General features: G+C 48.7%; 1 protein-coding gene across 1 annotated transcript in view; it reads left to right on the forward strand.

Moving 5' to 3' along the window:
* Nucleotides 1–62: 62 nt before the first annotated feature.
* The window catches only part of CAMTA1 (calmodulin binding transcription activator 1), a 329,027-nt gene continuing 311,564 nt past the window's right edge, over nucleotides 63–17,525 (forward strand). Inside the window, exons 1-2 of the mRNA XM_082777008.1 lie at nucleotides 63–98; nucleotides 3,450–3,543. Coding sequence (XP_082633134.1) covers nucleotides 3,477–3,543 — 67 coding nt within the window. The 5' untranslated portion in view covers nucleotides 63–98; nucleotides 3,450–3,476. The remainder of the gene's footprint in view (nucleotides 99–3,449; nucleotides 3,544–17,525) is intronic.

The following is a 17,525-nucleotide window of genomic DNA, read 5'->3' on the forward strand; positions in this document are numbered from 1 at the left end:
GGGGAGGCGGGCGGGCCGGGCCGAGTGCGCAGGCGCGGCCAAGCCCCGCCCCGGGGAGCCGTGAGGCGCGGCGGGCGGCGGCGGGCGCGGGCTCCGCGGTGAGTGCTCGGCTCCCTCCCGGTCCCGGTCCCGGTCCCGGTCCCGGTCCCGTCCTGTCCTCGCGCTCCGAGCCGTGTGGGGGCAGCCCGCACAGCCCCACCCGTGAGGCGTTTCCCCCCGCGGTCGCTCCGTGCTCACGGTACCGCCGGGCCGGGCCCCCTCCCCTCCTCTCCCCTCTCCCCGGGACCCCGTGAGGCCGCCGCGGGGCCGCTCCCCCGCCGCCTTCTCCCTGCCCCGTGGGTGTTTCTGTGGCACCGGAGCCTCTTCACGGCCCTCCGTGGGCTGTGGGGCTGCCCTGGCTGGCGGAGAGCCGTACCGGGCCGTACCGGGCCGTGTCGCCCTCCCGGGAGCCGAGGGCTTCGGTGCCGGGCCCGCCGCCGGGGGGCAGCCGCGCGGTGTTGCCGGCTGGAAGCGGGCAGCGACCCCTGAGCACGGGGAGGGCAGCGCCTCGCGGGGTGCCCTGCGCCGGGCCCCGCTGTGAGGCACCGCCGGGCACGGAGTTGGCGGCTCCGCTGTGGTAGGGGGGCAGGGAGACAGCCGGGGCCTTGGGTGCTGCTGGAGGGGTGCTGCCCGCGGCTGGACGTGGTGCTGGTGTGGTCCTGGGGTGACTCGGGAGCGCTTCCCTGCATGAGGAGCTTTTGGAAGGCCTCTGGTTAACGCCAGTACAGCCTAGCATGAAGCTGAAACTGTTTTCCCAGTCCAGAGTTCCATTCAGATATTTAACAAGTTCTTCTGATCTAAGGCAGTTAGAAAGGAAGCGCTGATCATGCTACAGAAGTTCCTCAGCGCTCGCTGTAGCTATTTTGCTTAGAACAAGGTCTGCAGCAGCTCACCTCCTGAGAAGCCTCATTGAAACGTGTCGGATCTACAGGGCAATCACCTGGCAGCATGCTTGACCTGAATGAACCCGCTGGGTAGATTTGTTTTTTTTCCACGTGGTTTAGAAGTTTATTCTGTGCAAAATTACAAAGAAGACTCAAGTTCTGAGGATGTAAATTGCCATGGCAACGTCCTCTTTCCCATGGATTTTGGTCCTGTCATAGCTGTGCTCTTTTTTTGACATGATCTGGGAGTTGTGCAGTCCTTAGGGATGTTAGTGGTAAAGTTACTGGGAGACTTTCCCCTTACCAGATTGATCTAACATTTTCCTAAAAGACACAGCTGCTCGTTGCCAGCTCTGGCCACTGTTTTGCACGCATCACAGATGATTCAGGGGAATTAATTTGGGAATGGTCCACAGATGTCACATCTTGGCAGGGAGATACAGGGAGAGAGAAAGATGACTTTAGCGAGCTAAATATGAACTGTGCTTTCTAAGCATGTGGGGAGAGCTCTTTAAAACCTTGAACTACAGCAGAGGAAAAGTTACTTCTATAGCAAAAAAGCAATTTTGCAGAAAAAAAAGTACTTATTTGTGCTTATTTGTGCCACGTTTTGGTGCAGGGTGCTGTGTTTCCCTTGCCCATGGTGCTACTTGCAGGTTCCTGACACCGCATAAGAAGGCATTGTGGTGCCATGTGGGGCTCAGTCTTTGTGCTGAGAGCAATAGATCCCAGGAATCGGATCCTGGATTTAGCAAACCCGTGTGCTGTCAGATACGTGACGCTGTGACTTCTGCTCCAGCGTGTTTAGCATGTTGCTTTTGTAAACCGTGAGTAGCCTTACTAGTCTCTTGATACAGTTCTTGCATTTTCCAAAGGTCACCATCTACTGGTACCTTCCTCCCTGAGGCATAATTGCTTTGATTCCTTTTTAGACCAGACCAATCAAATTAAAGGAACTCTTATTGTTATTCACCCCATCCGAGCTTTAACATCTTACACAGTTTATTTTCTGCCTATAAAGTATGCTTTGTTCACAAGAGATGGAGCCTGTACCTAGAAAGGTGTGATGCTGAGCATTGCTGTTCTTAGCTTAAGGTCATAAGGCAGGGCTAGGTGTTTGTTCTGGGTGAGTAGTGGTAAAGCCAGGTGCTCAGAAAGGCCTTTGGGAAGGTCCTTCATGAGGACTTGTGTGGTCTGTGTGGGAAGGGTGTCTGAAGTCCCCATGTGTCTGAGCTTGGACACCAATGATCAGTCCTGCATGGAGAAAAAGAGGACAGGAACTTTGAATGTCCCATCTTCCCTAGTCTTGTAAGAGTGACGAGTGTGGGTGAGGAGGCCTTGGTTAGCTCCTTTTCTTAGTAACGAGAATCATGCAGTCATCATTGGAAAATTGCCCCCACACAAAGTGGTTTTGCTAATATTAACTTGGGTTCTATCTTAGGTCAGTGGAGGGAAAATCTAGAAGATGCCATAAATTGAGCTGAGTTTGTCAAAGCTGTCAAATTACCACCTAATAAAACTCCTACTGATTACAGCCATCAGCCAGAGAGGAAATGTATGCCAGTGGGGATTTGGTGTAACAGAGCCGGGGTTCAACATTGTTAGACTTTTAATGGAGTGTCATCTGGGGGCTCTTCGGCTTCAGTGAAGGGTGAAGCTTCATTCAGAGTTATTTCTTTAAAACAAACAAAAAATAAAAAACAAAGCACAAAACGTTTGAAGATCTAGACTGGCATTGTACCTCTCTTATCGGTTAGATTAATGGTGACTACTAAATTTTAGTAAAGGTCTGCTTTGGTCCCATTTGTTAGTATTAGGAGTCCATAGAGATAATGTCTTCTCACGTATAAAAGATGCTATTGATTTTCTGTTGCTGTTGTCCTGAAATGTGCACAGTGTGTCTATGGAGCAGTGACAATCCTCCATCGCCAGCTTTATGGGAAAAGAATGGTTATTGAATCTCTTCCCATAAAATATAATCTCTTTCTCTCTTCCAGAATTTGCCAACCCCTGAGGGAGTCCCTCATGTTATCTCTTTGAGAAAATTGATTTTTTTGTCTCCTCTTTGTACACTTGTGTTTAGTTTTATTTTTAATTTGGCTCGTGTGATTTGAAATGGAGACTTTCCTAACAATAAGTGTGTTTTCTCAGTGTTGTATTGCTTCTGTTTCATACAAGTTAACATTTTCAGAATATAGTAAAATAAAGACGTTTGCTTGGCACCAGTTTCTCTTGTTTCTGGGAGTTTTTTTACTCTGGGTGAGTCATTGCCCTGTTCCTTCCTTCCAGGCAGGTCTGAGATGCTGCTTTTCAGCTGCTTACAGGTAAATTTGGGGTAAGTTTCTGGAATCGACACAGACTGATCAAAGAATTTTGGATGAATGGCACCGTAGCTGAGAATGTAACTTGCAGTGCTATCTGCTCAAGGAGCAGTGATCTTTAAACTCAAACAGTGGCAAAAACACTGTCAGATTTGTCCTTTCCTCTGTGTAGCAAATGACTGACAATGGGACTTTTTCCTTTCAGGAAGGAAACGGCAACATGAATTCATAGATGATGAGTAGGATGCCAAAGCCAGAGATGACAGTGCTCTTGAAGAAATGCTGGGTAGAACAAAAAGGTAAAAGGAACAGCTAATTGAGTGCATTTTGGAGCCATGTGTTACCTTCCCCCACGAGGCAATGACACATCCCTTCAAATTGTAACTGAATTTTCTGAATTCCCTCCTTTTCCTCAGTTTTGCATAAAGTCTTAGTGACACCTCTCACTCCTGACCTACTTTTTATATGCTCAGGGCCTTCCCCAAAGCTGCATTGTTATGTACCAACAAGCCCCTGTCACACTTGCATATGTGTCCCTGCATGCACGCGCTTGCAGATCCAGCACCTGTCTCACCCCGACCTGCAGCTGACACTATGAAATTAGTCTAGCAATCGTCCTAGGTTGCCTGCTGCAATATTTTGTGCTAAGAACAAAGCAAGGAGATGAACCCAACCAGTTAATTTGCATCCGTTAGTGCCGTTCTCCTAACGGGGCAGTTGAGTGCAGGGATTGGCTGTACCATCGTATGACTTAAGCCTGGGCAGATCCGTACAGTTGAAATGTTTGAAATGCATTGCAAACAAGTTGCCTCCATGAGGACTAAATAACTTTGTTTCTCTCCTGTGTTTTACTGCATTTTGTGTTAATGCTGTTGAGATGCCCGAGGGAATCACTTATTGGTTCTTTCGTTCTGAGGAACTCTTTCTGGGACTGAGGCGTGGTAGGAACTTAGGAATGTGGTAGGAACTTAAGAAGCAGCTGTAATCACACCTGCACAGAGACATGCGGTGGAAAGGCCTTGGTTGCATTCATCCAATGGCAGCAGAAATGGCTGAAACAGCTGTCAGGAAGCAAGAAAATCTTCATCAGTAGCGTAGCTCTTCCTGAGATATTTTCATTCCTGTTTGTGGAAGACTGACTTGAATCCCTCAAAAAGTCAAATGCAAACATTTTCCTTGAAAACGTTCCAGGTTTGTAGCAATTATGTTTGTTGTCCCCTGCCTCTCAGCTCTTTCTGGCAGCAAGTACATGGGACAGAAGGGCATTTCTGTGGCAAGCAGAAGATCTTCACAGTACAAGCAGCAGAATGACGTGTGAATGCTTGATATATAAATAACAGACCTATTCTGCTGGAATTTTCTTCAAAATAAAAATCAAGGAGGAATTTGCTACAGTTTGTGTTGGTGCCAGTAGTAATTTTTATGTGCTTAAGCTGTTCCCAATCAAGACATGGCCTGTCACACAGCATTGTGCAGCGCAGGATTAAGGCTTTTGAACGTCACACACAGCCTTTCTTGAAGATCCTTAGTGCAGTTTTGACAGTGTCAGATATTATTTCTTCAAGCTTCATATTGCTAGGAAATCTTTTGAAAAATCCAATAATTCCATATGCACACCGGGTGTCTGGCAGGGGAGATGTTATTTTGTTGTCCTCTGACACCTTGTTGTTTCCCATTAGAGTGACTTTCCTGCAGCAGCATAGCTTAGACCAGTGCTTTCAGTACCTTTGGATCATTTCAGCCAAGTGTGTTGAGAACCTGGCTGGGGACAGAGCTCTGTGTTAGGGCATTGCTTTCATCTGCAAGAAGTTGTTTTCTGAACATGTGGAGCTTGATAGAGAGCCTGCCTTTTATTCTTTGAAGATAAAAAAAAAAACACAGGAATTACTTAGATACCATTTTCTACTCATAGTGCTCTGGATTTTGAGCTGTGATTGTAGCTGGAAGCGGAGAGCCTGTATTCCTTACCAGCTCTTCCCTCTCCAAAGTCAGTCACCAACTTAACTCTAGCAGAGCAATTCTATGAGAAGTCTTCTGTTGTCAATGAGAATGTTATTTGGCTCAGCATTGTGGTTTATTTTTCCCTCTATTTAGTTAAAATACTTTCCCATTTTTGTCCCGATAAGGAGATGCTCTGGATGCTGCAGGAAATGCTAAAGTCCTTGGTATGTTTAGGCAACGTGGTGTCACAGGGGAGGAGCGATAATGGTTTGGTTCCTTTAGTGAAAATGTGCTCTTTTGTCCTATGCAGTTTGGGAAATGTAACCCGTGTTTGAAATGCTGTATAAAGAATATATGAAGTACATGATATTTTTTAAAATGGTTGTAACATGCATAAGCTATCATATGGTTAAAATACATGATCTAATTTTTAATAACTTCAGAGTTGAAAATTCAGGCATACTTACAATGTGAACTCGCAAGTTGCTGTTGTCACTCCATATTTTGGCAGATCTGATAGCTTTGTTCCTTCTGCATGTGTGTGTTAAGGCTGTCGGTGTGTTATTAGGCTGTGTGTATAAACTGGGATGTAAATCTGGTACGCTCTCTGAGATCTGAAACTCTTCGCCACGAGCTAAACCTGGAGCGTGCTCGGTGTTGGCAAGGAGCCGTGTCCGTAGGGTTGTGCTGCTTCCCCAGGGCCGTGATTTCTGGCTGTTCCCTTTTCCTCCTGCTCACTGTTCTGGCCCCTGGAGACCATCCAGCACGGCTCGGTTGCGGACCACAGTGCCCCACGAGTCCTGCACGGGAGCAGTCTGTGGCAATGGGGGAAACGGCACGGGGCGTTGCTCCTCACTGTTTGCTGTGGCTCTGACAAGGAATCCTCTGTACAGGTAATTTACTATTCATGCCATTGAACTTTAGCCCAAGGAAGATGCTTGGCACTGTTGCTTTAAGGTGTCTAGTGGCCTCTAGCTGTGTTCAGCATCATCTCTGCCAGCTCTGGCCTTGCTGCACGTGCTGTCAACTCAGCAGTGGCTGGAAAGCTCAGATAGGAGCAGATTTGGCATCAGAATAATCACTTCTGCGGGCGTTATGCTTCTGATGTTGCCAATTCCTTGCTGCTGCTTCTTTTTTCCAGCACATGGTATTTTATGTGACCCTGAGGATAGACAGTTGCCTCCTAGACTAGCCTGTGTGTTTTTTTTCCCCTCAGTCTTGTCAGCATTCAGGTTTTCAATTGCAGGAGAGCACTGGGAAATATGTATTCTATTTTGCTTACTCTCCTGCTAACGCTTAGCTTGCTGGAGTTGATGAGAGATCACAGCAGTGGGAGTTAGTGTGCTGTTAGTCATTCAGGTGACATGGTCTGATAGACAAAGCTCTCAAGCTAGTAAAGGAGGGCACTTATCTGAGAGAGAATTGCATCCAGCAGTTCAGGGTTGCGTGGCCTTGCCTTACCACTTGATGCAGATTTCTCTTACTCAAATGCAGGTGGAGCTTTTCCAAGTGCCTAACACTATGCTCATGTTTAGCCTGTGTCTTGCAAGCACACAAGAAAGGAACGTGAGTCACTCATACTTTGATCTGAGAGTTCAGTATCGTTCCTCTTCTGTAAGTGGTTTGTCGGATAAAGTCTCAGTCGTTGTATTTGAAGACCTTGCCATCGATGTCAAAGATGAGACGGTTGGAGGAGGAGCAGGTAGAATTCCTCCATCTTTAAAATACTCAGTTTGGAATAGAATATTCCATGGCCCCATCTGTGCATTCCAGTAAGGATTTTTATAGCAGTGGCTGTTACTAGAGCTGTTACTAAAAAGTCAGGCTCCGTGGATTTTTGCTGTTCTGTGGGTTCTTTGCTTTTGCATTGGATTTTCCTCTTAAACTATAGATCTGTTTGACTAATAGGGATTAATTCCTCAGATGAACCATAGACAATCTTACACTTCTGACAAACTTGCTATGAACCGTACAAGCACCATTTGTGCAAGTAAGCTATCGGTATCGCTGCTGAAAACATTTTAAGTTGAAATACTCATTCTGTGAAATCACTCTGAGTATATGAATAACCTGCAGCGTTATTTGTCTGCCGCCGTCCATGCTCATCCTAACTGAACGTGCTACCTGTAGAATAACAGCTGGTAACTGACTGGCAGGAAATAAATGAGGTATTTTTACAGACAGATAATGCAGCTTTTCCTGTGGTAGGTGGTGGATACCTACCCCTCATGCACTACTTGCTTTACAGCATTGGTGTGGCTAATGAGTTTATAATAATTTAGTAAATAAGGGCTTTCATAGAATTAGTGCACAAGCAGGAAAATGTTAAGAAGTCCCACTGATGATCTTGGACGTATTTCTCGAAATGCCAACACACCAGCTGTTGTTGGTGAAGGAGGAACTGTGTTCTCAGCATTTCCTAATCACCATTGCCCATAGAAAACATGCTTTTAGTGGAAGTACCTATATGGCCACTCTGAAAATCTCTGGAGGAAAAGCTGTCACTGAGGTTCAGTGACTCGAAGAGTCTAGTTCAATAAGGATGAGGTTCTACTGTGCCATGTGCTCCCAAAGAATTGAACATGGGATTAATTAAATGCTGTTGGTCTATACAGCAGCATAACCAGAAAGGTTATGCCTTTGTGCCTTTTAGGGCTTGCATCATGTAAAAAGTCCAATATGCTGTCTGCCTGACTCCAAGGTAAAGAGTTGGGGTAAAATTACATTAAATTAAAATCAGAGAGACGTGATGCTTGTCTGCGTGACACAGAGCCCACAGCACTGGCAGAGCTCAAGCACAGAGCAGGCAGTGTTCAGCTGCAGACTCAGCAAAGGAAGGAGAGCTCAGCACGTCCTTCTCAGTCCATCTTGAAGTCCGTGGTGGTGAAGTGGCTTCATAGTCTTGTACTTGGTGCTTTCAGCAGGCCTTCCACCTGATGCAGTGTGCTTAGATGGTTTCCAAATAACCATTGCATGCTGACAGTTATACCTCTGTATTGTTCATGTGAAACACCCTTGTTTGGATTGTGGTGGATACTTGAGGTTAAGAGCATAATTTCATCCTCCAGATTTTGACCTTAACCGTAAGGGTTTAACACTGAATGCAGCAGAAGTAACTGCAGTCCTTGGGTTATACTTAAATTCATAAGGAGACTTGCAGGTCCATTTCAGAAATGTGCCCTTCAGGATTGTGATCCAGGTGACTACCCAGTTTCACTAATACTGTACTAATCACCATGACTAAGATCTGTTTACTTTTTGTATTTTCAGTGATTTTCATCAGTTAGCTAGCATACAGAAAGATTAACTTCTAGTTTTAATATTGTTCTAAAGTTCCTTATTTTTAATGTTTAAATTGTGCAACACTCGGTCACAGGTTGTACCTTTTAATTAAAGATGGAAGTTGAAAGATGTCATTCCAAGTGTAAAAGCTAATTCTAATATTAGTAGTTCTGTTACCAGTTTTAAAAGTAATTTTATGCACAATCCTTCTGTTTAGAAGCTCTTGCTAATTTTGAACCTGTCTCCCCTTCTACAGAATCAGTAGAAGTTGTTTTAAGCTTTGTGTTGTGGTTACTCTAGGTGAGTTGGCACTATGTATCTAACCCTTGGGTAGTGCTGTGGTGTTGCTCAGTGTTGGTCTTTTCAACACAATGAGGGTGGAAGTGTTGTGGTTAATTGGAGCAGCGTATAAAATGTGTGTATCAGGCTTTTCATGGAAGTAAGCCGGGATAAAGAAAAGTTCACGTACTTCATGTAAACATCCAGATGAGGTGATGCTAACTGTTATTTTTGGAAGATTCTGTGCATTAATTTCCCGACAAACAGCCCTGCAGATAAATGTAGACTGATGCTGCCAAAAAATAATGCGTATCACTTAACGCTGAAAGTGACACTTCATAAGGATCTTATTTCAATTTCTAGTTCAATAAAAACAGTAATCTGTGTAGGGATATCCTGTCCTTGCCTACAGTTCTGCAGTTCTGACAGGTTCATGTTCCTCGTTTTACCTTCGTGCTGTCCAAGGCTGAAATACTTCATATTTAATGCTCTGGATTCTGTAGGTAATTGACATACCTGTCTTAGCAACTGAAAATCGGCAGCAGATTGTATTGTTGTTGAATAATAGGGTTCTTCTGCATTCTTTAGTCCTTTACATCTTAATTTTCACTCTGTGACCAAGGGAGGTAGTTCAGAGCAAAATCAAGAACTCGCAAATGAAACCATCCAAGTAAGGACTAGTTATTTCTACATCTTTTGAGTACTGCTTGTATATATTTCTTATTCTTTGTAACTCTCATGGGTATATTGGAAAGAACTGTGTTAATAACGACAAGACTTACTCAAATCTAGAATGAAAACTCTGCTCTTTAGGTAAAACTAATGAGAAAATACTAAATCATTTTTCTTTAGAGGAGCTATGTCACATTCTTAATGACAGAGAAGAAAGATTTTGTGTAATGAGGTACTGGACAGGCACCAAAGAGATAATTTGAAGAGCTGCACTGCCACAGTACCACTGTAAGCAGATCATAATTGATTCTAGTTTGTGATACTGGAATTATGCTTCCATTTGGTTTAGCTATTCATAAATAATGATCTATTCATAAATAAACATTTATTATAATTGGAAGTTCCTTCTCATTGTGAATTTATAGCAGGGCAGAATCCCAGTCTTGGTTGTCTCTTGAAGATTTGGGATGATTTCAGCAGTAATGCTTTTAAAGTGAAAACCTTAAGTTGTTGTCCGTTGATGTGTCCATGGTAGAATGGAATAGTTCAGTTGGAAGGGATCCACAGGGATCATTGGGTCAGACTGCCTGACCACTTTGGGCCTAACCAGATGTTAAAGCATATTATTAAGGGCGTTGTGTGTGAATGGAGACGTGTTTGGTAACTCCAGGACAGTTTTTTTGGGCAAAGGGCAGTCTGGGCAGCGCTGTCATCAGAAGTTCCCTGGGAGCTGACTGACTCAGTTAAAGTTGACTTTCCCTCCGGCTTTCAGTTCCTGAATCCACGTGGCTTTGAACACCTTCTGCTTCTCTGCTACCATCATCAATTTTCTCTTTCTTCACTTCTTTTGTTTGTCATCTTCCATTACTCATTTGTCTGTTTTCAGTGCCTGAGGCTGAAGTTTTCATACCTTGGTGACAAAAGTTTGGGTCCTAAATCCATTTTTATTCAGTTAATACAGGCAGCAGTCCAATTTCAGAGGAGTTCAGTATCCTGGAAAAGGTATTTGTTTAAAAGTAGGAACAGAAATTTAGGAACATACCTTTAGGGATCTTAGACTTAAACATACTTTCTCATTATATTTGCTTCAGCTGTTACTAGGATCTGATAGCGAACTAACTTGAAGATTACAGCATCTTGTATGCATTGAAGTTAAAATATGAATTGTGGAAAATGTCCTGGCCTTTTCCTCTAGTAATATTGGTGACTACGTGGATTTCTGTTCACTCCCTTGGCTGGGATTCAACGAGCTGATGCTGCCACATTTGTCTAGCAGCATTCCCTGGCCTGTCCCAAGCCAGAGTCTGTTTATTCACTGCCCAAAACAGAGCTGGTTGTGTCCCAGCAATATGCAGGATGGCGTTGCTATACTGATTGTAGGATTTACTCTTCAGTCTTGCTTCTTAGGCAATAAGAAGCTGCTCCCGTGCTGTTTCGCAGGGGGAGAGGGTTTTAGACATGGCAGGAAAAACATTCCCAAACTGTAGCAGCCAGTGCATGCAGCTTGTTTCAGGAAGCTGACAGCTTGAAAATAAATAAACAATGCTTCCATGCACCTTAGTGAAGGCTGCCCTAAAATTATAACTGAAGCCACCGTGGATGACAATCATATTTCTCCCTTAAACTAAATAACTTGATTGTCTTATTATAACAGAAAGCAAAGAGAAATGTTCTGAATATACTGTAGGAAATTGTCTTTATTAAATCTAGCCCAGCATTTATGAGCGTTGTATATATTATTTGATTTTGCCAGAATTGCATAAACGGGGAAAAATTGTTAATGTAAGTCGACTACCAGAGTAAATCACAGCCTAATTATTCTTCTCTTTTTTTTCTGGCTAAAATTAGGATTTGATATAATGGTCAATAGACATTTTCTTTAATCTTTGAGACACAATTTCTAATAGCTAGTCCAGAAGAACTGGAGAAAGTTGCAGCAGAATTGAAAAAATAAATTATCTGAATTTTATGGTGACTTGCTGGTAAATCCCCTTAGTTGGAAGCCTTAATTTACCTCATATTTTAGTTTTTTCTCCTCTAACGGGTTTATGAGTGTATATTACAGCAAAACAGTTACTTTCTTAGCGCTAGCAGGGTGCTTGAGGCGTCTGTAGCGCAGCAAAGTGATGACAGCATCTGCCCCATTCTAGTGGAGAAGTGAAGCTCCAAGGACAGAGGAGGACTCAACTGGGCTTGCAGCAGCAGCATGCCTCAGCACATGGCACGGCAGACATTCTTCCCTGGCATTGCTGGCAGCAGCAAAATGCTCAAGGGTGGCACCCATGTAAGTCACTTCTGAAGGTGTTTGAAGTCGCTCCAGAATAAACGGGGCTCCGGCCTTGCAAATTCCCCTGTTGGACACTTAATTTTCCCCTGGACTCAGTGCCAGTTTAGAGGAAAAAAAGCATTTTTGCTGTCGTTTTTGGTTAGAGAGGTGAATACGGTGTTTAGTGTTAGGACTGCTGGCTGAAATACCTACAAAAACTTAATGAGGCTTTGCCCAGCAAAAGCATCTTTCCTCCAAGGTCCATTAAAGTGGCTTAGGCTCTGGCATTGTGCTTCGATTTAGTCTGGTATAAATTTCCATCAGCCAACTGGCAGTTGTGCTTCAAATACAGTGAAGTAGCATTGGATTTATGCTAACGTGTTGACTTGGTTAATTTTTTTCCCTAGGAAAAAACAGCTTTTGCTACTGTAGGTAGAGAGAGGAAAAAGCAGAAACATTTAATTTCTGTCGTCGTGAGGTTTTTAAAACATCTCTATTCACACTTTTAAGAATTTTTTTTAAGGACACTTAGTGTTCCTTGCTTCTAAATCATGGAGCAACTTTGTGCAAACAATTCAGAAGAAATGGGGTTCCAACATTGTCATTATAGTTATTATAACTGTCTGAATTGTTTCCTTTTGATGCTTGCCATAGCAACTGTGGACATATAATTTGCTGAATATCCATAACAGGGTATTTGAATATATTCTTTACAGTTTTACTTCTGCATATAACTATGCATTCCAAATCATCACATTAACTCAATTAACCAAGCCATACCCACATCTGCTATGAAATGACAATGAAGATTTTTTTAAGGAACTTTGTATTTTTACCTCCCTCTTAAACAGAATAAACAAAATCAGAATAGCAACAGCTTTTGTCAGTGCACCATTAAAGATTATTCTTGATTGGGACTGCAAAAACGCCTAGGACATCTACATTCTTGCTGTCTATCTGCCGGAGGTAACTGTGTGTTTGTGCCCATGGACGAGTAAGACTTGAGTCAGTTTATCCTGTCCCATACATGAACAGTTCCTTAGCCATATATAGCAGAGTTCAACCTCTACTTCAAGAACTCCTTAAAAATGACTGATTCATTTTTTACCCATACAAATTCTTATTGTCTTTACAGACCAGGAAGGATGTAGAAGTCCAGACAGGTGCTTTGTAAAGTGTCTGTGGGAGCAGTTGCACTCTACCCTGGCTCTAGGGTAGGTTGCATTAGCTTCTAGAAGTGGAACTGTTATAAATTAGTTAAGTGGAAGTTGTTCCTTCCCCAGCTTTGTAATGGCTGAGAGAAGGCAGCTGGTGTCCTAAACAACCTTGTCAATCAGACCACATGGACCTCATTACTCTAATGAGCCATAGAAGCACATAAGGAACTACTTTAGCTTTGGAGAGAGGGAAGAGGTGGACACTTGTGCACACATGTAGCTGATTTTGCATTTAATTATGTTTCTGGGTGATCTCAAGGTCTAACCCCATGTGGAGTGCCTTATGGTTATTTGTTCTCAAGAGTATGTAAGCGAACAATGCAGCGAGGGCTCTGACCGAAATAAATGTTGGTGCCGGCCTCCCTGACAATAAGCGAAAGACTATTTGTGGCAACAGTTGTTAGCTGGGGGCGTCCTGGGCTCCTGCTTGTGCTTCAGCCACAAGCACTGGCATCTGCAAGGCAGCGCCTGAGTCGCTGCCCTTCATTGTTGTGTTTGGTACCAAAGTGAGAATCTTGTTAATTATGACGTGTATTAGCTCGACTTTTCTCTCAACTCCTTTTCATTATGTCATCTTGCCTGAATATCCAAGGGGAAGCTCGTGCCCCTTCCCAGTACCAGTCTGATGTTAATCTCGGGCAGGAGACTGGACGTGCCTGGAGATAAGCTGGGCAGGATTAGCAGGCTGGACGTGCTGCGGGCTGTGCTGCTTGGCTCACGGAGTCGCCCATCTCTCGCTGGAAAGGACGGCCAGTCAGGTCTCCCCACAGGGGGTAGACGTTGGCACCTGCTGCTCTGTGTGGAGCACCATGCAGGTGCTGGAGTGGGCCAGGAATTACTCGGCATCGCATGCTGGGACCTGCCAGAAATAAACGTGTGCTGAAACTGCTCCTTAGGCTCTTGCTTAGGTCTCCAGATATAACTGGGCTGCATGAGCAGCTTTCATCCTCGGGAAGCAGATCGCTGTACCAGTGGAGCAGGGTTCATCACTGCTACCACAGCAAGGTCTTCTGGGCAGTCCTTTCAAATTGGTATTCCATTTAGGTAGAATGCTATCTCTGGTTTTGCTTATCAAATGTTTTTGTTTGAAGCAGAGGTATCTCCTTGGTAGCATGTGGCCAGTTTAAAAACCTCAATCTTGTTTATAGGTCAAAGCAGCAGCGTGCTGTGTGTGATACATGCAGGGACACCTGATGGAATCTACCAGGGCACGGCTGTATCTTGTGAGATTGGCTTACAGCTGGGGGTGAGTTCAGGTGGGATAGCCCTCAGTCTTCAGCAGATGTCACCTAAACATCTGATACTTGCATCAGGAAGCTCTCTGAGCTGCAGAGGGGCATCTCCTTTACTCCAATGTTCCTTTTTTTGCCATAATGCGCACTGTGAGGAGCACCAACTGTGTGACTGCCTCCCATCTCTGCTGAGCGTGTGGAACACCTCAGAAGAATATCCAAGGAGAGAGACATTGCCTAGAACTCAAGACCATGATAGCTCTTTGCCAACCTGGCAACTGTATCCTGCCAGGATATCTCGAACATCGAAACAATTACTTTAGCTGATCCTATCAGCGCATTAATATTTGTGTGCAGTTCTGGTACAAAGCATACCGGGCTGTCAGGAGCCAGCCTGCCATTCCACAGCCCTTGTATCAATGTGCCTTTCACGCTCCATGGGATTAACAGTTGCTGAAAATATGAAAAAGGAATTTTCCTTTCTTCTGTCTTAGAGGAGACCCGTCCTACCGCACATCTTCTGCCTTAGCTCAGGAACGGCTTCAGTCCTTGACGAACACAGAAAGCCAACAGGTCTTCTTAAACAAGTTCCGCTCTCGTGAGAATCTAAGGGGAAAATATCCCTTCTGAGCGTTCAGTCACATCAAAGGAAGCAGCCGTTTCAATCTTCATTTGCATTGTGCAGGCATTAGATGTGGTCCAGTTACACCGCGCTCTGCTTCAGGAGGCAGCAGTGCCAGTGCTCCTCCAGCGCTGGCGGAGATGGAGAGGAAACTCAGCCAGGCAATACCGACACAGCGCTGTGCCGAAGCGCTTCCCATTTCTGAAAGCACAGAGCAATTCACTGCTTCTTGGAGGCTCCTTACAGCAGGAGCTCGGTGCCGTCCCATTCTCAGCTTTTTTAGCTTTTTTTTTTTACACTGGTTCTTTCCTGCACGGGCCTGGCCCTTCTCGTGCAGGGTCACCCAGGCGCTGATCCCCGCTCTCTCTGCTTCGCCCCCCCCCCCTCCCACCCGCCCGGTGCCGTCCCGGGGCGGGGCCGCGGCCCCCGGCCGGGCTCGGGGGCGCCTCCCGCGGGCGGGGCGGGGCGGGGCGGGGCCGGGCGGGGATTGGCGGAGCCGCCTCCCGCCGCGCCAATCCGCGCCTTTGTTTAGGGTTGCGGGGCGCGGGGGGCGGCGCCCCCGGGGCCGCCCGCAGCCAATGGGCGGCGCCGGGGCCGCGGGACCCTCCTCCGCCCGGCTCGCGCCCCATTGGCCCCGCGCCACGCCACTCCGCCGGCGGCCGCTCCTCGTTGGCCGCCGGCGCCGGCGGGGCCGCGCGTCAGCCGCCGGGCCCCGGTCTCCGCGCTCCGCGGTTGGCCGCGGCGCCCGTCGCTCGTGCGAGGCCGCTCGCTGACTGGCCGCCGCGGCCGTCAGTCAAGCGCCGCGCCCCGCCCCCCTCGTTCCGCCGGCGCGGCCGGCGAGTGGCTGCGGCGCGTGTCACTGAGGCGCTGCCGCGCTCCCATTGGCGGCCCGCGCCGTCGCTCTCGCCCGGCCCCTCCTCCCGCCCGCCCCCCGCGTGCCGCCATTGGCCGGCGCGGCTGTCAGCGCTCCGGCTCCCCCAATGGGCGGCGCGGGCTGGGCGCCGTGCGCGCGGGGGGCCCGGCCCGGCGGCGGCGGCGGCGGCGGCAGCGGCGGGAGGAGGCGGCGCGCGCCTGGGTCCCGGCGGCGAGGAGGCGGAGGAGGATGTGGCGCGCGGAGGGGAAATGGCTGCCGAGAACAAGCCGGAAGGTGAGAGCGCCGCCGGGCCGCCCCCCCCCCCCCTCCCCGCCCGCCCGCCGCGCGGCCCGGCCCGGCCCGGCCCGCCCCGCCGCCGGGCCTCCCGCGCCGCCCCCCCCCTCCTCCAGCCGCGGCTGGGCCGGCGGCGGGCGCCCCCGCGGGGCCGGGCGGCGGCGGCGGGCGGGCGGCCATGTGCGGTGGAGCCGGGCCGGGCCGGGCAGGCCGCGTGGCGACCGGGCCGAGCCGAGCCGGGCCGGGCCGGGCACGCCTCCCGCCGCCCGCCGGCACGTGCCCGCCGCCGCCAACATGGAGGCTGCCGCGGCACGGGGCGGGCGGTGAGGGGCGCGGCGCTCCGGGCCGCCGCCGCTCGGGGTCACGCCGCGCCGGGCCGGGCCGGGCCTGGCCGCGCCGCCTCCGGTGCGCGCCGTGCCCGCCGCCTTCCCCCCCTCCCCCCGTCACCGGTCGCGCACGTGCCCCGCGGGCGCGCGCCGGTCACGAGCCGGGCGCCTCCGCCGCGCTCGGGGCCTCCGCGGCCGGGCACAGCCGGGCCGGGCTCGGCCCCCGAGCGGCGGCCCCGCAGGCCCCGACCCGGCCCTGCCCCGGCCCGGCGGGGCCGCCCCGAGCCGCCGCGGGAGGCGCAGCGCCCAACTCGGGCCGAAAGTTGGCGGCGGCGCCCAGCGGAGCGGGGCCGGGGCCGGCGCTGCCGCCCGCGAGGGGGTAGCGCTGCTCCGCCAGTGCCCGGGCGGGCGGCGGGGCCCGGCGGGGGGAGCACGGGGGGTGCCGGGCCCCGGGGGTTCGGGGGGCGCCAGCGGGGCCGCCCCCCCGTGGCTGCGCCTCCTCCACCCCCCCTTTTCTTATTTTATTTTTTTTTGATTTTTTTTTTGGGTCCCTCTGCCACCCGCAGGCCTCCTGCCGCTGCCCTGGGGGGGTCCCGGAGCTGCCCCGTTTTCCGGTGCACGGTGCTGGGTCCCCGTCCCCCCCGCAGCCCCGGTGCCCACCAGGCTGCTGCCGCCGTGCCGGTACCGCGGGGACTGCGCTGGCCGTGGCCATCGCGGGGCAGCTCTGTCAGGCGGTGCAGCAAGCGTTAATTCGCCTGCCTGTAACCCGTCTGCGCCTCTGACCAGGAATCCCCTGCTCAGGATAGGAGCTGTGGCTCCGCCTCTTTCTATGAATTTTTCGCTCCAAGTATTTTTGGGATTTCCTTTTTTGGTCTGCTCCTTCTAATGGAGGAGCTGTGGATCGCATGCCATGACCGCCTTGGGTTTGGGTTCTGCCTGTCCTCTGTCCAGCACCCTGAAACTTCAGCGCTCCACAGAAATACGGATTTTAAATAGTGGTGGTGGTTCTGAGCGTGTTGTCAGCTGCATCTTTTATTAATCTTCTTGGTGCTTCCAAATTCATGAGTTCTGTCTTTCCTGTGCTCTGGAGAACCCTGGGCTTCATTCTTTCCTCATTTACGTTGAAGAAAATGATTAACTCCGCTGAAGTAGTAAAATGCCAACTGGATAGAGCTGGTGTAAATGAGAAACGGATTAGTTTCTGTCTGAACTTCATAGATAAAACTGTGAGATTGTAGTTGTCACCAAAAGCACACCCAGGTTTGCTTTTTTTTCTTTTCATTTTGGGCTTTCTGTG

Source organism: Aythya marila (assembly GCF_965140915.1).
Source record: "Aythya marila genome assembly, chromosome: 21".
Lineage (NCBI taxonomy): Eukaryota > Metazoa > Chordata > Aves > Anseriformes > Anatidae > Aythya > Aythya marila.